A 24,277-nucleotide genomic window follows, 5' to 3' on the forward strand; every position below is an offset into this window, starting at 1 on the left:
CATTCTGAGGCCTGCAGAGGGTGTGGACAGATATGTGCAGCCTCTAGGGGCCTCAGAACAACCTCTGAAGGTGACCAAAGTACAGTTCCAGACACCTTCAGAAGTTTTATGGGGCTCAAAATCCGCTGATTCAATTATGTGCGAATTTCGGCATCTATAGGGATTCCAGGAACAGAACCCCTGCAGATACTCAGGGCCACAAGTGGCAACATCACTCCCCATTCATCAGCGAACCTCCCTAGATGCTTACCCAAGAGAAGATAAGGCAGCAGTAGGGGTCAGGAGGGACTGAAATGAGGCATGGGGAGGCTGCACGAGGAGATAGAACCAGTGGCAATGGAGTGTGCTAAATCCTTTCACCTTTATTTTGAACCTTCTCTCCTTGGACTTTGGCCAGCTAAAGAGTGGGTGCGGGTCTGAGTAGACCCACTGCAGAGCAAGAGGTTTACAGAGGGGTACTGGGATTTAAATTCCAAAGCCTCCTAATCTGTCCCCTCCACCCCACCCCACCGGATACAGCTCACTCATTTTCAGCATGGCTGCAACAGTGGGAAGGGGAGGGATAGGATTCGGCTCTTAATAGCAAGTACAGTTCCTCTTGCCATGTGGTGTCAGAGTCTAAATTGATCACATAAAAGTGAATTAACCCACTTCTGCCCAGCCCACAGGTGTACATATTTGTTCCTGTTGCATATACGCAATGTTGGGCTGAAACAGCTTAAGAGGTAGCTTTCTGGGCATTCAAAATGATTTCATTTTTAAAATAGAATTATTACAAGTGGGCAAGATCTTTAGGCTACATCATGCAGGATGAAGTAATCAATGGTCTAGAAGTCTCCCTGCAGCCAGTGCTTCCTTGTCCTAAATGAAGTTCTCTCACCCATCCGCTCTGCCTGACCCAAACAGGATTCACCACATCAGTACTAATAGTAACTTGAGATTAGTAAATCTAAAAAGGAACCCTTAGGTAGGAAGATTAAAGCCTCTGATTTCAGTAAAAGGATAAGAAAATACTGTAGGATCTTTTCATTTGTTGAAATAAATGACTGTGTTAACACACTGCCAAATATATTCAGAATTCAGAATTTGCTTATACCTTTAACTGAAGTTTGCTTTTCTTGAAGGAACAATGTCGATGTGTTTCGCACAGGAAAAGCATCTCCAAAACCAGACAGGCCCGTTAATGAGGTTGCAGTATTCCACAGATGCTGATAATCATTCTCAATTTCTTTTCCCAGGTCTAACTTTAAGCCTGCTCATAGAAGAAAGAATGTTTTACAATGACAGTACAGGTTGCCCTTAGCTTACAACAGGGTTCCATTCATGAACGAACTGTTGCCATAAGCAAGCAAGCAAGCAAGAACAATGTAAAATGAACCTAATTATACAATGTAAGTCAATGAGCTACATTCTAGGGCCATCGCAAAACTGACATAGGTAATATAATATTATTATGTTTAAAGCATAACAGCAGATTGCTTCACCTTTCCTTGCCACTTATTTCTCCTAGCCATGGGTTTTTTGTTGGGAGGTAAGAGGGAGGTCTCAGATGAAGGCCCTGAGTCATCAGAAGGATTAGGGGGCTGAGCAAAGGAAACACAGGTTCCAGTTATCAGGTGCCATTCTAGCCCCATAGTCTTCCACCCTTTCAGTGTAGGCCTTTTGGGGTGTCCATTGGGCAGGAAGGGGCACCTGAAGTTTTTGCTGAGGCATTCTGTTGCCCAGGGGAGTTAAACTGCTGGGCTTGACCCTACTCTGGTGCCTCTCAGGACTGGTTGGCTGCCTTCCCCCTTCCCTTTCAGTTTCCTCTCTCTTATTTCCAGACTCTTCTGTCCCACTATCCATCCTGAGGCTTCCTTTCTTCTCTTCTGCCTCCCTCTGCTGACTTCCTCTTTCCCTTCTCTACCTTCTCTCTTGAGCTCTATCCCCTTTTCTTCTCCAGGCTGGCATCCTCACTTTCTCCCTCCTTCTCACTTGTCTCCTTGACTTGCCTTCTCCTCTGCTCTGGCTAGGCAGCCCCTGTATGGGCCAGTGCTGGCTCTTAGCTTTTGCTGCTGAGGGCCAATGAGCCACCTTGCCACCAATCTGCTGACCTCCTCCACTGGTGATTATATCATTGCTGAGGGCTTCCACAAGAGCACCAAGTGAGATTTGTGCTGGAACTGCTTAGGGCTGTGTCACCTCACAGGCTACTATTTGTGGACCATCACCACAAATTATAGCAGTGGTTCTCAAACTTTTCCAGCTTGCGCCTCCCCTGATCCTTGTAGCCATTGGCCACGGCTCCCCATTACAACACCTCACCTCAGTTACCCCCAAAATGGGGATGAAGGTGTTATAATTATACACTAGAAACAAGGCTGCCAGCACTCTGAGGCTGCAATCCTAACCACATTTACCTGACAGTAAGCCCCGTTGAACAGAATAGGACTTACTTCTGAGTAGATTGTGCCCTGATAGCAGCACACCCGGAGGTTTTGGAAAGGGAGGGGGGAAGTGATGAATCTGCCGGGGGAGGGGAAGACTTTGTTTTGTGTGCATCTGCTAATTGCAAACTGATGCAAACTGAGACCCAGAGACTGTTTGGCTGGAATCCTAACCCCACTTTCCTGAGAGTAAGTCCCATTGAACACAATAGGACTTACTTCTGAGTAGACCTAGCTAGGACTGTGCCTTTTGTCTTGCAATAGCAGCCAACAGAGTATCCCACCCCCTCAAAAGGAGGCAGGAGGAAAAAGGGGAATGGCTAAAAAGAAATGGGGATTTTAATTTTTAATCAATTTTTGGAGACAAAGCCATCAAGAGTGGCTTTTTTCTCCTTTTTGGAGGGGGAGGAAAAAGAGAAATGTGAAGATCCTGGGTTAAGCTGACACAGACCCCAAGCCTATATAGGTCTACTCAGAAGTAAGCCCCATTTGAGTCAATGGGGCTTACTGCCAGGAAAGTGTGGAAAGGATTGCAGCCACACCCAGCAAGATTACAACTCTCCCCAAAGTAGATGGGGGCTTCTCACACACCATGCAGATTCCTGTTCCCCCCAGGCAAGATGGAGGGATGCAGGCTGGGGCATTTGGACACCCCCTCCCCCACTAGGAACAGAGGAAAGCACTGCACTGCTTGTACTTACTCTTCCCTCCCAGTTTGAAGCCTGCCAGGGGCACCCCTGTGCTGATGAGATGCAGCACCTCCGCACTCTTCTCTCCCCCCCAGCCTTGACCAATCCCAGGATGCCCAGGGCGAGGGACACACTGGGAAATGTAGTCCTTGGGGCGAGGTTGCACATGGAGAGTGCTCCATGATGAGATGTGACACCTCTGCCTACCCAGCAAGTCTTCTCTCCCAACTCCCCCCACCATGTTTCACACTGCCCCACCCACCTCGTTCTCAGACTCAGAAAAGCAGCAAGTCAGGAGGCAGCACCTGCAGCTGAGCAGAGCAGAGCAGCTGCGGCCACCTCTCTCCCCGAAATGCCTGATGACACCCCTGGAGGCTAGCCACACGTCACTAGGGAGGCGGGATGTACAGATTGAATACCTCAGAATTATAGCAATGAATCCCGCAAGACTAATTATGTGCTGTATGAATAAGTGCCTCCTTTTGTCTGTCCTAAGTCTCTGATTAATTTCATTGAATAACTCCTCTCTCTGCACTCCAAGCATAACTTTATAAGCCTCAGTTGTGTCTGTTTGTCTCTTAGCAGACTTTTTTCTAAACTAAGAAGCCATACACACTGTAGCCTTTCCTTGAAAGGCTCCAACTCCCTGATCCTTTTCATCACCTACTTCTGAATCTTCTCTGTGTGTACAGCATTCATTTTGAGTTGTTCAATCAGGAAAACAGCTGCCTGACTGTGAATAGGATTAAGGGAGTGATGCTAGAAAAGCACGTATAACCCATCCTTCATTATTTTCTCAATCTAGCCCTGTACGTCAGAACTGCTACTTGCCCCATACAGGTTCCTATATTATGCTTTAAACCTAAAAAACAAGCAAACAAAATCTTAGGAAATCCTACCAAAGATCTTCCAGTATTCTGTCTAAGTAAAATATCTAAGTAAAATATACATACCTGCTTGGTATTCAAGTTCATAGTAATATAGGAGATTCATGCACAACAAGTTATCTCGTAAATCAGGCAGATACGTGAAATCCAATTTCCAGTCATGTGTAATGTTGAGCTGTTTCAGAACCAGCCAATCACATCGTTGTAGCTGTTGAAATGGAACTCAGCACTATAGGTATCAAAGTGGTTTTATCTATGCCTTTCAAAGTGTATTGCAAATACAAACAGGTATAAGGGAAATTCCAATATATTAGGCGGGTACGCAGAGAGCACTGCTACCTCTAGATTTTGGGGGAGACTCTGAACCCTCTGTGGGCCTCTGAAGCCCTTCAGTGCTTTCAGCAGGGCCCCTTAAGTGGCTAGGAGCAGGGAAAGCAACATGAGAATTCATCTCATTAGGGCAAACTGGAGAAAGCAGCATGCAATTGGGTAACTCTATAATGGTACAATCCTTCCAACCAAGGGACTGCTTCCCTGCCATCTGCCTTTTTCTCAGTTGCAAGGTACGTGTCCTCTAAGATACTGCCCATGAGGAAGTTAGAGTAGGGGGCTTTCTCCTTCTTGTCTCACAGCACGCTCATTTATATATTCCAACAGAACACTGTTCTGAAAGATACAGACCAGACTTTCTCCTTTCCATGCTTTCTAGAAATGAGGTAACTCACAACACTGCTCTTTTGGAATTTCCAAGATTCAAACTACATGTTACATTAAACTTGTCATTAAGGTATAGGATTAGAATAGCAAATAAATGAAAGTGGTCCTTTGAGGTTAAAAACCAGCCTGGTGGAGCCTCAGATCAGAACCACAACCTCTGAGGGCTATAACTCAGTGGTAGAGAACCTGTCTTGCATGCAGAATGTTGCAGGTTGAATCCCCAGATAAGACTGAATTTAAAAAAATCCTCTTTGAAATCCTGGAGAGTACCTGTCAGTCAGCACTGACAATACTAAGCTAAAGGGACCAATGCTGTGATTCAGTTTCAGGCAGCTTTGTATGTTTCCAACTGCAACTTACTGAGTCTTGAAAAATCATCTGAAAGTGGGCTGAACATGTAATCTAGAGATTCTAGACAAACTAACTCATTTTTTAGCATCTGCTCAACACATCAATATCAACTCAAATCTCTATCATGTAGCGTCCAGTACATGGTGTGATTAAGGAACCGGTTCTATAAGGCCAGCAGCACTGGCCCAGCACCAGCACTGAGTGTCACAAACGTGTTGTAAAGCACACCTGCAACACTCACCACTGGGCTGGCACCAGAGCTGGCTCAGCGTGAGTCTGCACTGTGCCAGCGCCAGGCAGAGGCCAGTTGCATACCGTCCTCCAGATGGCAGAGCGGTACATCAGGGCAGGAGGAGGCATTCTGGAATGAGGGGAAGGAGAGGGGTAGGAGGGGAGTGGGACCAGCGGAGCTGTACTCCCCCAGCACCAGAGCCCCGCATCAGGCCTCCCGGCCTGACATGGCACTGCTTACTCTGCACCGGCTAAGGAATTCCCTTAGGAATGTTCCCTTCTCCTGAAGAGCTGTGATGGCTGCCTGGTGGCCATAGGATGCAGTGGTAGCCATTTCAGCACAGCCGCTCCTCTGGGCGCTGAGCAGTTCAAGATCGGGCTGCCCATTTCATATAAGTGACAGCTCAAGTGAAAGCAACCCAGAATCATGCTTGTTAACATGCTATAAAAAACAGAGGTAAAGGAAGCATGGCTTTTTCTTTTGTGTTTTCTGTATAACAACAACCATGGGAGTCTCACTACAGGAAAAATTTATTATTGTCTGCTCTGGACATTACAGAGGTTGGGAAGTGGAAGGGAAGTTACTTATGCTTTCTTCGCCCCCCCCCCCATATTTATATGTAATGCAGACCTGTGTACCTTATAACCTATTCAACCAGGCATTGTAGCCAGATCAACCTCTCAGTTTTTGCAGTCACTAGCAGTCAGCTAAAACAAGACAGTTATCAAGCTGCTGGAATGCCATGTTACTGTTCAGCTTCCAGGGTCACAAATTGTGCAGGTTTTCTGCAATGTGTGAAATTGCTCTCAGTTTGAAACAGAACAGAACTTTCCTATATGTTTATCTAATATCATTTCATCCCTATTACTTCAACGACATTTTCCAACAAACAAAAAAGGGGAAATGGGCAGGTACATTACCGAATCCACTGGAAATTAAATTGTAGTTGACATACCAGCTTTATCAGTGGCAATGCTTGGGCAGTCCAGAAAGATTTGATGACTCTGATTTGAGCTCGTTGTGAGAGTGGCAAGTTACAAAGAAAAGCCACAGTGAGGCACTGTATTCTACAAACATCTGCTACTTCTTCAAGGGTTAATGCTTCAGTCTTGTTCTGTTGTGACAAAACAAGGTATTTCAAGTTGCATTTCTAAGTTCTGAGCTGGATTTGGAATAATATCATTTTATAATTATTTTTTCATTGTTAATATGAATGATCATTTTAGTATTTAAATCAACTCTATCAACTTTGGAGTAGAGGTATATTCAGAGTCCACAGTTGAATGTCAAAAGAAGGATGTAACAAGAATAATTTTTTGCTGCCACAGCAATACCAGCTTTTGGTAACTACAAAATGAAAAATTGCTATATCACTATATAATGTGCTAATGTAAAAATTCCTGTTCAACCTTATTAGTTCTTAAAAGGAACTAAGGCAGTGGTTTCCAAACTCAAGAGGGAGTCTGGGAACTGAGGTAAGTACTTGTGGAGGAGGGGGAAGGAACAACACAATCTCCAGGATTGTGCCACTGACAGGGACACGGTTTTGTTTTTTTCTTTAAACTTACCCCTCCAGGGAGGGGGTTACAGGCAGCCCCGCAGATCCCTCCGCAGGGCTCCCCATGCCTCTACAAATCTAAAAATAACTATTGCAACCCACTTCCGGTTTGCCATTGCAAAACCAGAAGTGAGTGGCAATAGTTATTTTTAGACTTGCAGAGACACGGGGAACCCTGGCTATCTTGGCTATTCAATGCACTCAAATGAAAGCTTCAACATTGGCTTCCATCACTACTCAAATGTATTCTGCTTCTCCAGCAGGACCAGGAGAAAACTACCTGACAACTGAGGTAGTTTACCAAATGCTATTCCTCCCTCCCACCAGGTGATGGGACAAGGTGGGAGGAGGAAGAAGAGTTGAGGCAAGTAAGCAGATTGAAATGGGTGCCCCCAACAAATCCGCTGCCTGAGACAACAACCTCATGGATGGGCCCTGTTCTAAATCCTTAAAAGACACACCTCAAATGAGTGTGTCAGGGAGGAGGCAGGGCAGTTCATACAAGAACACACACAACTTAAATAAACCATAATCAACTACCTGTAATTGACACAAAAAGTAGGCCTGAGTAATTTGGAATTCAAAGGAGAAAAATCCCATCAACAGAAGATAAATCACCGCACTGCTTTCTCTCCATTTCTTTAAATGGATCGGCAAAAATCTCTTCAAAACTTATTACTGTATTCTTTTTCCTCTGTGATTTCATTTTTGGAAAGTTACCTTCCTAGGTGATTCAGCCCCATCTCTCCTTCAGTGTAACAAAATCATTCTGGCTTTCTCTGCCAATCTAGTCCTGGATTAATTCTTTTACCAGTCCCATATTTCATCTCAAAGGGATCACAGAGTTGGAAGGGGCCTAACAGGTCATCTAGTCCAACCCCCTGCCTCAGGCAGGAAATCCTCTTAGAGCATCTCCAACAGGTGCTTGTCGAGCCTCTGCCTGAATATCTCCAGTGAGGGAGAGTCCACCACCTCTTTCAGCAATCTGTTCCACTGCCGAACTGCCCTGACCGTCAGGAAATTTTTCCTGAGGTCTAATTGAAATCTCCTCTCTTGCAGTTTGTACCCATTTGCCCTAGTTCTACTTTCAGAGACAGCTGAGAATAAATTATTCCCTTCTTCCATATGACAGGATGTTACTACCACTCTGCTTCCCACCCTGCCTCCGCTTCCCCTCCCCCAAAGCCTTTAGACCATGAACATGAGGGAAGAAAAGCATGAGTTCTAGACAACTGTAAACAGTAGCCAGTAGCGTTCCTGGAAGGGGGACAAAATGTTAAGTTTTTTCAGGCAAAGGGACACGTGCGTAAAGCGCCCCTCCTCCTTGCCTTCACAACCCAGTCCTAGCTACAAAAGCCTTTACTTTTGCAGCCATGACTGGCTCTGAAGACAAGGGGGAGGGGTGTTTTACATAGGCATCCCTGCACATGACAAAGTTAGCCTTTTGCCCCCCTCCCCACCAGGAACACCACTCACAGTGGCTCTTTCAAATATTAGAGAAACAGTTCACACCTTTTCATTGCACTGCTCTCCATGTTCTTCTTTCGTTCTCTCTGTGGCCTTTGCTTTTTCTAGCATGCTCTTGTAAATTTTCAGGCCTGTTGCACATGTAAGAACACAGACCGCCCGCCTAATGTCTGCTCCTTCTGGCCACAAATCCTTAAGCAACAATATAGCCTGACAGACCTATAATCACAAAATGTATTAATATATGGTATTTCTTTTACAGAAATGACACACAGAATGATATGTAGCTAAGACAGGAAAACAGTAAAAGGACATATCCATTTGGAGGCCCCTTCAGTTGTAATGTCAAACCATGGTTTGGCACTGCACAAACAAGCCCTATACTCACATACTGTCTTCTTTGATTGTCTGCTCTGCTTTCCTTCTTTCTTCCAATTTAGTAGAAAACCAGTTTGCTGTTTTTGCATAAATTATCTGAATTGCATAAACTATAATTTGCTTCCCAACCTAAAATTCAGTTCAATGGTTCATGAGAACCCATGCTTTACAATCCTATTTTGCAGGCAAACCATGGTTTGCAGACCATTTTTCCGGGTTCAGATATAATAGCAAATTACAGTTTGCTACTAAACTGAATTAGAGGGGAAAGGAAGCAACCAGAGCTGATAAAAGGTGCTCCTGGCCATAGGTCAAGAAAGGCTTCAATCCTATGCACATTTTCCTGAGTGTAAGCCTCACTGAAGACAATGGGACTTACTTTTGAGTAGACAACATAGGATTGTGCTCTATGAATCTAAGAACAAAGTCAAATCCAGAAGCACACTCAGGCTGCATACTCAATCATTCAGGGGAAGTGCAACCCCACAGAATAGGTAGAAAATTCTTTCATCCAAAGCATCAGCATTTCAGATAGAGATCACCTTCATCTTATCTGGATTTAGCTTCAGTTTTCTGAAGCTCTCATCCAGGTTACAAATGTTCACCATCAGTTGTGTGCCTGTCATAGACTTCCCTGGGACTAATGCCCCAGGTGCTGGCCACTAGGACCCAGCAGAAGCCTCTTTGAGGTGCCCGACAGGGATGGAAACTGTGCTTCCAGTTTGCCGGAAGCACAGTTTATAGCACCGGGGAACCTCACAGAGGTTTCTCTGATGTGGGAGGAGGTCGTTTGAGGCTCCACAAGCCTCTGGTAAGTAGGGGGGGTGGATTTCTGCATGGGGGGTGGCAATAACCCACAGGGGCAGCATCGCGGAGCTTTGCCCTGGGTGCGGGATTTTGGAGGTCCGCGGCTGCTCACTATCTCACTAGAATTAAATGCCTCAAATGAAACGTAGAGCTGTGGGCCATTAGAATACTGATGGCACTTCAATCCAACCTCCAACCGACCACTCTCAGTGGTTTCATGAAGGTATTAAAAAGTGTTGTGGACTGGAGACCTGTAGTATCCATATTCCAATGGTCATATCCTCACTTTCTGGGGCCAAGTGAGGATATGACCATTGGAATATAGATACTACAGGTCTCCAGTTTGTCCTCAGCACTTTTTAACATCCAGGCAATACTAGAGATACTATAAACCTGTGCCTCCCAATTTCAACCCTGAGAGCCTCCACCATACCATGGTTAATGATATCCAAAGAGACCCAGGAGAATAATTTTCAGGGTGCAGGGTCATATTTTTCTAGCATAAATCATAAAGTGCAAGCAACTAGAGCAGTGTTTCTCAAACTGTGGGTCAGGGCCCACTAGGTGGGTCATGAGCCAATTTCAGGTGGGTCCCCATTCATTTCAGTGGTCCCCATTCATTTCAGTATTTTATTTTTAATATATTAGACTTGATGCTACCATGATATGTGACAACACAGGGGGGAAATGTTACAGATCTCTACTTTTAACAAGCTGCTATGTATATGCTTTTAACAATGATAGTAGATCGGACTTTCTCCTGGGTAAGTGTGGGTAGGATTGCAGCCTAGGATTGTTAAAAATTGTCCTGCTTGATGATGTCACATTCTGGTGGGTCCTGACAGATTCTCATTCTAAAAAGTGAGTCCTGGTGCTAAAAGTTTGAGAACCACTGAACTAGAGCAACTAAAGCAGTTTCAAATCCATACCAAGCCAGAACGCTGACTAGAATGGATTCAAATATAGTAATCCTCTTCCAGGACCTTGTTACAAAATGGTAAATTTGAAACAAAAGTAAATTTGAAATTAGAATAATAGCTTGCCCTGATTTAAGAAGTATTTTTTCTTAATTAAGAAGTATTAAGAAGATGGTGGAATGCCTCATCAAAGATAGGATCTCAAAACACATAGACGAACAGGCCTTGCTGAGGGAGAGTCAGCATGGCTTCTGTAAGGGTAAGTCTTGCCTCACAAACCTTATAGAATTCTTTGAAAAGGTCAACAGGCATGTGGATGTAGGAGAACCCGTGGACATTATCTATCTGGACTTTCAGAAGGCGTTCGACACGGTCCCTCACCAAAGGCTACTGAAAAAACTCCACAGTCAGGGAATTAGAGAATCCTCTCATGGATTGAGAACTGGTTGGAGGCCAGGAAGCAGAGAGTGGGTGTCAATGGGCAATTTTCACAATGGAGAGAGGTAAAAAGCGGTGTGCCCCAAGGATCTGTCCTGGGACCGGTGCTTTTCAACAACTTCATAAATGACCTGGAGACAGGGTTGAGCAGTGAGGTGGCTAAGTTTGCAGACAACACCAAACTTTTCCGAGTGGTGAAGACCAGAAGTGATTGTAAGGAGCTCCAGAAAGATCTCTCCAGACTGGCAGAATGGGCAGCAAAATGGCAGATGCGCTTCAATGTCAGTAAGTGTAAAGTCATGCACATTGGGGCAAAAAATCAAAACCTTAGACATAGGCTGATGGGTTCTGAGCTGTCTGTGACAGATCAGGAGAGAGATCTTGGGGTGGTGGTGGACAGGTCGATGAAAGTGTCGACCCAATGTGCGGCGGCAGTGAAAAAGGCCAATTATATGCTTGGGATCATTAGGAAGGGTATTGAAAACAAAACGGCTAATATTATAATGCCGTTGTACAAATCTATGGTAAGGCCACACCTGGAGTATTGTGTCCAGTTCTGGTCGCCACATCTCAAAAAAGACATAGTGGAAATGGAAAAGGTGCAAAAGAGAGCGACTAAGATGATTACGGGGCTGGGGCACTTTCCTTATGAAGAAAGGCTACAGCGTTTGGGCCTCTTCAGCCTAGAAAAGAGACGCTTGAGGGGGGACACGATTGAGACATACAAAATTATGCAGGGGATGGACAGAGTGGATAGGGAGATGCTCTTTACACTCTCACATAATACCAGAACCAGGGGACATCCACTAAAATTGAGTGTTGGGCGGGTTAGGACAGACAAAAGAAAATATTTCTTTACTCAGCATTTGGTCGGTCTGTGGAACTCCTTGCCACAGGATGTGGTGCTGGCGTCTAGCCTAGACGCCTTTAAAAGGGGATTGGACAAGTTTCTTGAGGAAAAATCCATTACGGGGTACAAGCCATGATGTGTATGTGCAACCTCCTGATTTTAGAAATGGGTTATGTCAGAATGCCAGATGCAAGGGAGGGCACCAGAATGACGTCTCTTATTATCTGGTGTGCTCCCTGGGGCATTTGGTGGGCCGCTGTGAGATACAGGAAGCTGGACTAGATGGGACTGTGGCCTGATCCAGTGGGGCTGTTCTTATGTTCTTATGTTCTTAAGGAGGGACAAACTACTGCCTCCTTCAACAATGAAGGAACCACTCCCTTTCTGAAGGAGGTATTCATCACCTCAGGCACCCAAATATCTGTCCCATCCTTGCAGATTTAATTATCCAGGACAGGTAAGAATCTGATGAAAAAGTGATGGACCACAATCCTCTGAAGGCTGCAGACCTACACATCTTTACTAGAGAGTTCCATTAAACTCAATTAGACTTACTTCTGAGTAAACATGCATAGATTTACACTATAGATAGCCTGTTCACATCTTGGGATTTATCCTTCCAAGGAGAAAGAATATGACTGTAAAATAGTTAATAGTTACCTCCTTGCGCATCATTATTAAGTTGAACTTAAGATGTTTATATAGCCTTAATTCTGTATCCTGTAATTTTGCTACATACTGGAGAACAGATCCACAAGCACTTTGAAGATCCTTTTCATGCTAAATGAAAATGAAAATTACATCATTATTGAGACAAGAAATTTTCTAAGCCGTTGGTAAGTGTAAGAGCTAACAAAGATCTTCACTGAACTGCAACAATCTATCCAACAACTAGGAAAGAAAGGCACAATTATGTTTATGATTGCCTGAAATATGATTGTCTAAGTCCAAATCTACTGCCCAACAAAAATGGCAGTGCTTGCCTAAGTGAGGCTTAACGAGGCCACACTGTGCTCTGCAGCTCAGATTCAGTGCCATAATTTTCCCATTTGGCTCATGTTAGGCCCAAAGGGGCATGCAGTCATACTCCAGACTCACAACTCAGCCAAGGAATTTTCAGGTTCAATTTCAAGTGTGGAGCCCTGCTCCAACACAGAGAGGGCCACTCAAGGTCCAGTGGAGGCCCTGAAACCAGAGCCGCATCTCTAAGGAGCAGTGGAGGAAACTTGCCACCAGATGGGTCAGGGCAGCGCCAAATGGGCAGAGTCATTATGAAAGGAAGTGGGTGGGGTAGCTTCTGGGGCCTGTGAGGCCAGGGCTGAGATTAAAAGCCTGGCCAGTGATGACAGGATGTCAGTTTCCCCACCTTGAGATATAGTAGCAAAAGAGACAGATAAACCACCTTGCAAGCAAAGTGATACTTCTGCCTTATCTGAAACAAATTATACTGCCCAACCAGCAGAGAATTCGGGTGCAACTAAACCCCTCCCTGTGGTCCCCCTGAGGCCTCAGCTAATGGGACACCCAACGTTCACCCCCAACGTTCACCTCCAATGCCCTGTACCTCTTTGACAATGATTTAGAGAAAACGCATAAAAGTATCTTAGCATCAACAAATTACCTTATGAAGTTGAGCATAACATGTATATGCAACAGTAAGGATATCTCTAAAAGATCTTTAAAATTTGTTCAGTCATCTTGGCAATGATATGATAGTCAATCACCCATGCACTCAGGCCTGCTATTTAAAACTAATTTTTGGAACGGGTGATTCTGATCACCTGATCATGATTTTTCTGGGGGATGACTCAAGAGCAAGGGATAAAACTTTGTTTTTCTCAGTTTAATATGACATGTTGTAACAGAAACTGGTGATGGAGAACCTTGTCATGTAAGGCAGCATTCAGAAAGGACAGATTTGGTAGACTTGGGATATGGTAGAGAAGAGGATACTAATTTTTTTCTCTTCCTTTCCCAAAAGAGGGATTTTATTTCCCTTTTATCTTTCAAAACCGAACAGGGAATTAGTCCAACAATTAAGGGTGCAATCCTATCTTGCGCTGGAACATGCAAGTCAAGAAGCTTGCACTTTATCCAGCGCAGGATAGATGCCCAAACTGGCTCAGCCAGAGGTAAGGGGAAACTCTTTCCATTACCTCCAGGTAAGCCCCTGCAGCCCCTATGGGTCTCCTTGGACTTGTGCCACTTCCTGAGGTGGCACAAGTCCGAGGAGAGTGGAGCGGCTTGAAGTTGCCCCTTACTGCTCGGGAATGCCTCCTCCCCACCCCACCCCCGACCCCTGCATCAGCCAACCTTGGCCAATGCAACTTACCTGGGTGAAGCTGCCACGGAGGCTGGATGCAGCCTCCATGCTCCAGCGCACCTCCATGCACTGGTGCAGCTTCCTCCTGAGGAGGCACAAACATGCTTTACGGCACATTTGCAACCCTCCTAGGCTGGCACAAGTCCCGTGTGTCAGCCTAACATGCAGTTAGGATTGCGCTGAAAGTTCCCAAACTAGACATGATCCTAAAGTCAAAGTGAAACTTTTGGCTTTTGCTTTACTTGAGCAAGTGGCATGCAGGGAGGGGGGGCAGGGTACAATACCAAATGGGTTGAAACCACAGCGGGGAGGTAGGGGGTTTTATAGTGCTAGTGGTTCAGTTCTGATCCAACTTACAGCCCCCTCCTGCACTATTTGTAATAAAGAAAAAAGCACCCATTGGTTTTCCTCATTAAAAATAGTGTGGAGGTGTATGATCTGGATGAGAACTATGGTGGGGATGAAGAATTAAATTTCCCATCCAACATATTTTTAGCCCATTTTGTGGGATGGACCTCAACAAGTGGGAAACCCTGGCCTCTGAGTGGCCCGCGTGGAGGCAGGCTGTGCAGCATGGCCTTTCCCAGTTTGAAGAGACACTTTGCCAACAGTCTGAGGCAAAGAGGCAAAGAAGGAAGGCCCATAGCCAGGGAGACAGACCAGGGACAGACTGCACTTGCTCCCGGTGTGGAAGGGATTGTCACTCCTGGATTGGCCTTTTCAGCCACACTAGACGCTGTGCCAGAACCACCTTTCAGAGCGCGATACCATAGTCTTTCGAGACTGAAGGTTGCCAATACAAATACAAATACAAATGTGTTAAAACAAAAACTAAAAGACTCCTTTATGTGCTTGGGGTTACATATAGTTCAATCTTGTCTGCTGCCTGTTTCCTGTCTCCCTACTACCTCAAGTTAGACATCTTTCCTTTGACCCCTGCATTTTTTGACCAGCAGAACCTCAAGAAAGTCTTGATAGAGCCATTTGCTGCATCAATCATCCGTATACTGAAGTTACAATTTATCTAATTACAAGCAATTCACAGGTAAGAAATGATGAAACATACCTGTCCATAAAATTCTCTGTGCACATACTTGCTCTGAACATGATAGGCATAAACCCTAAGTTCATCGGATGAATCTCCTGATGTGAGTACCACATTGAGTTTTTTTGACAAAGAATGACTAAGGAATATATTGAGGTAGTTTGTCTGTAAGGAGGTCAGTCCATCATCAGAAATTATAATAAAATAAGGATAACTTTCCTTGAGGAAAACCTGCCATTCTGGTGACAAACAATTAGAGAACTCTGTATGAAGAATGACATCAGTGTTATGCTCCAAGTGTTGAATTAACAAAGTACGTAGGAAAAGTACATCAGGGAAATTGAAATAGATCTGTTCTATATCCTGTAGAAAACAAACAAAATGAAATTATGCCTGGAAAACTGAAAACATTATGAGTTTTTCATTCTCTATAATGAACTTTAATTGAGGGCCCAATCCTCACAGACCACTGCACCATTGAAACTCACATTCCTGTGGCGCAGCGGCCTTTCCCGCTTTGCAAAATGTGATCCACTGTAGCACACAACGAGGCCCCAGTCAGAACAATGAACAGCAGTGGTGGCTACACAACAGTAGCAATCCCAGATGTCCCAGGGGCAGTGGGTGGGCAGAAAGGGGCATAAGAGTATAAAAAGAGCCCTGCTGGATCAGGTCAAAGACCTATCCAGTCCATGTTCCTGTATCACACAGTGAACCACTAGATGCCACTAGGGAGCACATAAGGTAACAAGATATCTGTATCCTGTTGCTATCCTTTCATCCTATTCCTATTCCTGGGTGCTGGTTTACATAGAAATAACTTGGGGGTGTCTGAGACTCACATATTCCTTCCTGGTGTTAATATTTGCTATCTGTTGTCCTAACACAATGAGGGTACAATCCAGAGAAGCTGTTGGGCTGGTGCAAGTCCCTCGTGCCAGCCCAGGAGTGTCTCAAATGTGCTGTAAGGCATGTTTGCACCTCCTCATGAGTTGGCTGGGCCAGTGCAAGGATGTACGCCAGCCCACTGAGGCAAAATCCAATCTCCACACTAGCCCTGGAAGGTATGTTTGCACCAGTCTTGGGAGACTGGCGTGGGGGTTTGAAGAGAGCGAAACATTTTAGGATGGGGGAGGGTGGGCAACAGGTGGGCTGGTGGGTGGATTCAGCCCGGGAAGGGGTGGTACCAGCCTCAAGAACTTAGGCCAGATCCTAAGCCCTGTCCCAAGCAGCCCAGCATTACACCTGGTTGTTCGGATCTGCATCAGTGATTTGCCCATTGTTGTAAGGGTGCTTCCTAACCTGTGCTGGATATGGCACAGGCCAACACAGGTTAGGACTGAGCTGCCCACAAACGACTTGCAATTGCTTTATGCACAGATAGGATATGTTTAAGTAGGGAGTAGTCTGCTTTCTACAGGGGTAGTGGGATATCAGTGGGCATTTCCAGTACTGGAATCAAGTTTACAAGGGTCCTGGGGCAAAGCCCTGCACTGGACCTCTAATCCACCCCAATGGTACATTGGGCACTAGAACTGCCATTAGTACTGAGGTTTCAGTGGTGACCCAGCCTGTGGGCCTCTAATGGTCATGAACATTTAGCTGGTGTTTAGCCTGACTAACCTCTGATGATATCCCAGTCCATTCCATGGATCATAAAGCATAACCAAACTCATAATTAGTACAGATATATTTTCAAAAATTAAATCCAAGAATTCCTATATCATAGGACATTTATTATCATACCTTGAAGAACACAATGACAAACTTTGCTCCTTTTTTAATGAAATTGTTCAAAAAACATTCCACTGAGTAAACAAAGGTCAAATATGGTTCTTGATCACATAAGTATCTGAGAAGTAGTGAATCCCCATCAATCACAAAAAATTCGGATTCTACAAAGTCATTCAATATGCTGACATATCTAAAAGGAAAGTAACATTTAATAAATACATACACACACTGAAAGGTAAGGAAGAGATAATTTTATTTCTAAAAGGTGTAATTTATTATTACAAAATATAATCTACGATGCAGCAGTTCAGCCTACTTCAAAAATTAATCTTGCTTCTTTTAGATTAGTTCTTATCTCCCTACGTGAACCTCCAGTCTCTAAATGTAATGAACTTTCCCCCAAAACCTCAACCTTTGAAATGCAATCTAACCCAAGAACTGATTTTGCCATTACAACAAGGAAGGTATGAAAACACAAAAGTGGTTCACTTTTGAAATTTCTCATTCTTTTGTAATATCTGAATTGGGCCTAACACAGGATCTTATTTGTAGGGAAATCTATGAGAGTCAAAATGCAAGCAGGCAGTTCATAAATCACAGCACAGTTAGACTGCCATGAGGGCAAAGGGTGTTGCAGGGGGGAGGGAGCGAACCAGACAGTGTAATTAAAAGTTCAGAAAACAGGCAATGGGTTGAGACCAGGTGTATAGTTTGGAAGGTAGAGGACATTAGAAAGCCAAAATGGAGAAGAAGGTTGAAGACTTGCAGGTGGGAGGATAACACAAGGGAACAGATAGAGCTTGTTTGGTTGGCACTATGAACCAGTCCCTTAAATGCACTGCAGAAGAAGTATGGATAGACACATGCATGCACACACTTTGGCAGGTAATAACACAAGGGAACAAACCACAAACAAACCACACCCACACCTGTGTGATGAGGTGCTAGCAAAGAAGGAGACACGCACACCCATATGTTTAATGAGCCAACTGGTGCGTATTGTCTGAACACTGTTGAACAGCCACTTGGACTTCACTAGAAAAATGACTTTCTCCAACAAAAGAGGAAGAGAAAAGGGTTTTGGGGCGGGCGTAAGAAGTATGTTGCAAGACAAAGTATATTTGATTTCTGAAACTTTCTGGACTATTGCTGACACAGCATGACTCATTGCCCACTCCTATCCAACCTCTGTACTGGTGGAAGGTACACTCCACCGAAGCAGCCTGTCGTAAATATGATGTAAAGCAAGTTGTGATAGAGCACAAGATAGTAGGACCAACAGGAAGGCCAAATTCTTCCCACTGATACTAATGAAAAGAGAAACGCCCACAGGAGCAGGTGGGTTCCTGTGCAACGAGCAGTGCAGTGGTGGAGGAAGGGTGGGTAGGAGTGTAACAGAGCAGAGGAAGGGTAGTAATAGGGGTGGAGGTGGACTGATCAGACCTTAGAGAGGGCAGGATCAGCAATGCCAGAGCACACCGTATCCTATCCCCCTTCCCAGGCCTGAAATGGCAACACAGATCAACGCAGACTAGCACCAGCTACGTATATAGCCAATGCTAGGGGACAAATGTCCCTTTCCTCAAGGACACTTTCTGCCTGCTACTGCAGTGTAGACCATGCCAGTGCCACTGTATCAGCGCTGGGGCATTTAGATAGGATTGGGCTGCCCATTAGGTATCACAGACAGCTAGACTTAGGACCACTTCCAGTCTGGTGTACTTCTGGATACCTCTTCCAGCTGTCTGCCCAGTTCACAGGCAGCAAAGAATTTTATTGTGGCTGCCATGACCCCTGATCTGAGCTCAACTGGAGCTCAGTTCCCATACCATTCTTAAACCAGGAGAGGATTTCAAATGTATTTGCTACACATGCTTTTTCTATTTCTTACATGTAAAAAAGGTCAGTTCACACAATATGCTTTCAGTGCAGGTGAGCAGTCCCATCCTTTCCCAGGTCTGCCCTCACATATCAAAATGTGATCATAGCTGTAGTTAACAGCAGCTCCCACAATTACAATGACAATTCTTTCAGTTGTAACAATCATTAGAATTGCTATATACAAGTGCCCCCTGGTAACCACATGGAATGTGTTCCTCCTCCCCCCCCCCATACTGGAAACTGAAGATACAGAGAACTCAAAATCTCATGCTATGTCTGCATCCCCTTACTCCTACAACCTTCATTTCTTTTCATAACATTGCAAAGTAAAAATGTCTCTGGCTTTAACCAAACACAACATATATGCTTTCTGCTTATAGACAAGCAGGCCAGCAGCCTGGAGGCTAGAGTGGAGATTAGTGTGATCTTCCTGCTTCCTGTTTGATTGCTGTAGCCTCTGCTGTAGCCTGCAGGTTGCTTGCCTGCTTACCCATCTATAAGCAGGAAGCTGATAGCATTTGGTTAAAGCAAGATACGTAATTGCTTCATGCAAGTGGTATGAAAATAAATGAAGGTAATGGGTGCGGGGCCTGAGGGTAACCGGATCCATGGACACCAGGGGACACCTGCGTATTATCTTTTCACAGAGTTTTGCAATCCAGGGTTTTGTAATCCAGAGAAAGGTTCTAAAACATATGTGAGTAGAAACTGGTCATTTGCACAGGATGCGTTTAATTAGGGATGTGGACTTCAACTAGGGAGACAATAGGAACTGCAAACCACATGGTCCCTGGTAAGAATTAATGCTCCTGAGCACATGGAGAGCATCCTGAGTAAGCCCTCCCTGCAACTGGTTTCTCATTTCACTTTCACAAATTAATGTTTCCCCATCCCTCTTGGGAAGGGGAGGCTGGAATACTTTACCCACTAGTTTTGTTTTTTCTAGTTTACTAGGAGAAACTATATGTATGAAAGCCTGAATAAATCTGTTGAATTTCAAGATGGCCTAATGGGAATTTGTCCATCACTATTTTCACGACATCAGGTTCTGCAAATTTTATTGCACAGTATCAATTGACATTTTACAGTATATTTGTGTTGGAAAATTGCAGATAGAGGATTTGGGGAGGATCTCTTCCCTTAAAAATTATATTTATATAAATGAATCCCTATACTTACTTGGCTTCAGATAAGAATCTCCAAATAAAGACTGATAATTTCTTCAGAATTGTTTGACTTTTTATTAGCCCTAAAATGTAAAGATGCGACCAAGAATTTAATTGTAAATATGGTAAAAAATCACCATATACTATCACTACATATTAAATACATTCATGTAAACAATTGCTGCTCACCAGGATCCTGGGGGCAGCATGTTTCATCAAGTTCTTCTTGAACTTCTTTCCATGCTACAAAACTCTGTTGAATTCCTTCCACGTTCTGCATCTCTGAAGAGTCATCATAGTTTGGCAGAGTTGCATCTCCTAGGAAATCGTTTTCCACTTCATTCTTGTCAAAATCAGAATCACTGCTGTCACTGTAGCTTCCTTTCTCATTAAACTCTTCTTCGGAATCTGTTTCAGCAGCAGCCATAGCAGATGCTCCTTGTAATCTCAAGAACAGGGGTCTCCAAACATTTCAGCATGAGGACCACATCATATATCTTCCACTGTGCTGAGGGCAGGAAAATTAATAAATTTATATATTAAATACATTGCAGATGGAAGAGGGGAGAATGGATTTTGAAAAAGGATTTAGAGGAGCATAAGGCAAAAGTGATTTATACAAGAGGGGAGAATGGATTTTGAAAAGAAAAATTAATTTTGGGAGAATTAATTTTTGAAAGGAGGACTATGATAGAGAATCAATATTTGGGGGGGGGAATTTGAAGGGATTGGGGAGAGAATTAGGACCCAATCCTATCCAACTTTCCAGCACCAGGACAGCCGCAACGCAGTCCTGAGGTAAAGGAACCAATGTTCTATACCTTGAGGAGGCCTCCAAGACTGCGTCCCCAACACAGAAAGCAGTGCGTGCCCCATAGACACAGCAGCACTGGAACTGGAAAATTGGATAGGACTGGGCCCTTAACGTGTAGGAGGGATGAAGAGTTGGGGAACAACTGAATAATAAGTAAAATTGGGAGAAAGTTGAGAAATTAATTTGTAAAGAGAAAACATGTATTGAATAGATGGGACTGACTGGCCAGCAGACTGGTGAGGGTATTTGGAACTCTGTATATGGAACTCCTCTCAGGTTACTCTGCCTCCAGTGTCAGTTCCACTAAGGCAATTCCAGCTGGGTATCTTGTAGCACCAGCGCCATTGCTTTTCTACTAGTAGTCACATGCAGAATTGCTACATTTCCTTCCACACCCTGCTGTAGATATGGCATATTTCCGAGCCACAACTAACTCATACACACCGTCAGCCATCTTGTTTCTGTTGCACAGTGTGGCCAGAAAGTTGCTCTGCAGGCTTAAATGACTTCAATCCCAAATCCATACAACTTCATGCATAAGGACTTATAGAACACCAGAATAATAGAACCAACAACAGTCACACACATGCAGTTATTGCTCTGCTGCATTGCTGTTTTCAAAGAAGTTGGATTTTCTGCATTAATAAATATGACACTTGATGTGCAGGAAAAATACAGCTGGACAATGGGTGGATGGCAATGTTATGGGAACCCCCCTCCCCAAGAGCGAATGAACAAAGTGTGGCAATTCCAGACTAAACAATTTGACTGGAAGTGTCCATAGTGTGTCTCAAGTTGCAGAATCAGAAGAGCGAACTTCACAAGAAATGTATTTTGTTTTTGTCAAGGAAAGTATGTGACCATTTTCACTGAAAAACAACACATAGAGGGTCAGGCTCAAAACCATGGCAGTGGAGACAAACCATGGAAGACCCTCAATCCCCAGCTGCAATTTTGCTGATTTGCGCCCTCCACTTTCTATGCAGAACTGAGACAATTGCTCTCCCCAAATGGGATCAAGTAGTGTGATTATGCACACGTCTGATTCAGCTCTAATACTGCAACCTGTCTTCCATGTGTCCTTCATAAAACAAAAGTCCCAGGAGCAAAGGATATGCCAGTTGTGGGCCATTTAGGATCGCCAGATTCCCCCCCCCCCCCACACACACACCAAATTGGGAAAGAGGGAAGAGAACATGAAACCATTAAAACAAGTTGGTTTTGGAGGCAGCTGGTAGGAAAAGGTTTATGGGCAGCTTTTAAAACTTGGGACTCTTCACCTCCCAGTTGCAGAAGTTGCTCCAACACTAGTTTCCAGCCTGGATTCTTAACCCATTTTTGCCCAGCCCACAGGTGTACGCCAGGGACGTGTGGTGGGTGGCAAGGCAGGTGAGGCAGAGAGTCCTTTCAAAAGTAGCACTGCTTGCCATGCGAGGTGCACAAGTACTTACAACCCACGCGCTCCTGTGTGTGGGTTGTGAGTGCTTGCGTGACTCACACAGTGGTGGCTCTTTTCAAAGGACTCTGGTGGGGAGGCTCTGCCTCACCTGCCTCGCCATCCACCGCACGTCCCTGGTAAACATTTGATCCCTTTTGCGTCTATGCAACGTTGGGCAGAAATGGCTTTAAAAGAGGAGGTGCCTTGCTCACACCACCCTCTGAAGCGGAAACCGCTCTTCTCTCATCCCACCGAAGGGGAGGTTTGGAGACGGAGGGAAACTCTGCACGCGTTCAGAGGCACTCTTTCCTAGATAACTATTGCTGAGTTGAGCTCAAGGCTCAACTGCAGCAGTCTTTGAGTCAGAAGGGCGCCTCTTGTCCTCTTCCCATTAGGCGTCCCCCCCAGATGGAGAAACTCCAAAGCTCCCTTTCTGGTCCGCAAACAAGCAAGCGCCCCCCTCGCCATTGCGCCTCCCATGCAGGGACCCCTGGCTTGCCTCTCGCTGGTCCCTTTGCCTCCACGGACGAAGCGCCGCCTTCTCCGCGGGGATGGAAGGTGCGCAGGCTGAGCTCCTTCTCCAGCAGCCCAGCGAGACTGAAGCACTTCGCAGCTGAGCTGGTGACTTTCCTCTCCCGAGCCAACGAGATCGGTTTCGTTTCCCCACGAGGGAGTTGGTCCCTCGCGGGGGCGGGCAGAAGGGATGTTACCCCGCTGAGTAAGCAAAGCGGAGAGGACGTGAAGGCGAGCAGAAATAAAGACCAGCACCAGGGTGACCAGATGCAATGCCTCGACCTTTAACCAAGGTATAGAAGAGGGAATTGGAGCAGGCGCAGCTCAACATGCAAGGGTATCGAAAGCTGCACCTGCCCCAATTCCCTCTCTATGCCACGAATGCACTTCGTATGCACTTTGTTCTCCATTGTATTTGGTCACCCGCTCAGCACAGCATCTCCGGATTGCACGTGTGACTGTAGCGCCCACACAAACGCGCAGTCCAGAGTAGCTAAATGGAGCGGCAGCCGCCCCAAGACCCCAGCAAGCACAGGCACGTGGAAACCTTCGCCTGCCCGCCCAGTGCCAGAATGGATGCTGCCCAGGGCACAATCCGTGCAATCCACCGCTCATTCAAGGGTGGCATCAGCGGTCAGGCAGATGCTGGCTGGGGACCCACAGACATCCCAGCCGAGCATCTTTTGCAGCTTTCCAGTTCAGGCTGCAGCAGTTTATCCTGCCCTCTCACTGCAATTGAATTTCATCAGTGAGTCAGCGATCGTATGCCAACAAGTCCCTTCTGCTGCCTACATAGAACAAACGAGTGAGGGCGCAAACCTAACCCGCTTTCCAGCACTGACATAAGGGCAATGCAGCTCTGAGGTAAGGGAACAAACATTCCCTTACTTTGAGGAGGCCTCCGTGAGTGACACCCAACTGCAGGATGCAGCACATGTCCCATTGGCACTGCTATGCCAGTGCTGGAAAGTGGGTTAGGATTTGGGCCTGAGTGATTCAAAACTCCCATGTCACTCTACCGCTCACCTGAAAGTCTGGAAAATTTAGAAACTTTTAGATTTGAAAAGGTTAGCGGACATATGGATGTGATTGATACCCATTGATATTATATATCTGGATTTTCAGAAGGTGCATGATACAATTCAACACCAAAGGCTCCTGAGGAAACTCCACACTCAGGGAATAAGAGGGCAAGTCCTCTTATAGATTAGGAACTGGCTGAAGACCAGAAAACAGATTTTTTTCATGATGGAGGGCAATTTTCACAGTTGAAGGAAGGGAAAATTGTGCCCCAAGAGTCGGACGTGGAACCAATGCTTTTCAATTTTTTCATAATTGACAGATAAGCAGCAGGGTGGCCAAAGTTTGTGGGTTGGTAAACTTCTGGGCGGTGACGTCCAGAACGGATTGTGAAGAGCTCTAGAAGGACCTCTCTAAACTGAGGGAATAGGCAGCAAAATGGCAGATGAGCTTCAGTGTAAATATGTGTAAAGTGATGCACATTGAGGCAAGAAATCAAAATGTCACATATTAGCTGATTAGTTTTGAGCTGTCTATGATGGAGCAGGAGTGAGATGCTTGTGGACAGCTTGATGAAAGCATCAACTCACTATGCAGTGACTATGAAGAAGGCCAGTTCCATGCTC

The 24,277-nt window shown here is 45.1% G+C and overlaps 1 protein-coding gene across 5 annotated transcripts in view; it reads right to left on the reverse strand.

Annotated features, from left to right (window-relative positions):
- The window catches only part of LOC136655967 (probable ATP-dependent RNA helicase DDX60), a 91,748-nt gene extending 69,016 nt beyond the window's left edge, over positions 1–22,732 (reverse strand). For all 5 annotated transcript variants that reach the window (XM_066632733.1, XM_066632734.1, XM_066632731.1 and 2 more), the window contains exons 1-10: positions 22,618–22,732; positions 20,056–20,374; positions 19,880–19,949; positions 16,832–17,009; positions 15,107–15,448; positions 12,378–12,497; positions 8,373–8,546; positions 6,258–6,416; positions 4,069–4,210; positions 1,097–1,252 (exon numbers count right to left, since the gene is read on the reverse strand). In XM_066632733.1, the coding sequence (XP_066488830.1) occupies positions 1,097–1,252; positions 4,069–4,210; positions 6,258–6,416; positions 8,373–8,546; positions 12,378–12,497; positions 15,107–15,448; positions 16,832–17,009; positions 19,880–19,949; positions 20,056–20,293 (1,579 nt within the window). In that variant the 5' untranslated portion in view covers positions 20,294–20,374; positions 22,618–22,732. The remainder of the gene's footprint in view (positions 1–1,096; positions 1,253–4,068; positions 4,211–6,257; positions 6,417–8,372; positions 8,547–12,377; positions 12,498–15,106; positions 15,449–16,831; positions 17,010–19,879; positions 19,950–20,055; positions 20,375–22,617) is intronic.
- Positions 22,733–24,277: the final 1,545 nt, after the last annotated feature.

Source organism: Tiliqua scincoides, chromosome 6 (assembly GCF_035046505.1).
Source record: "Tiliqua scincoides isolate rTilSci1 chromosome 6, rTilSci1.hap2, whole genome shotgun sequence".
In the NCBI taxonomy this organism is placed as follows: domain Eukaryota; kingdom Metazoa; phylum Chordata; class Lepidosauria; order Squamata; family Scincidae; genus Tiliqua; species Tiliqua scincoides.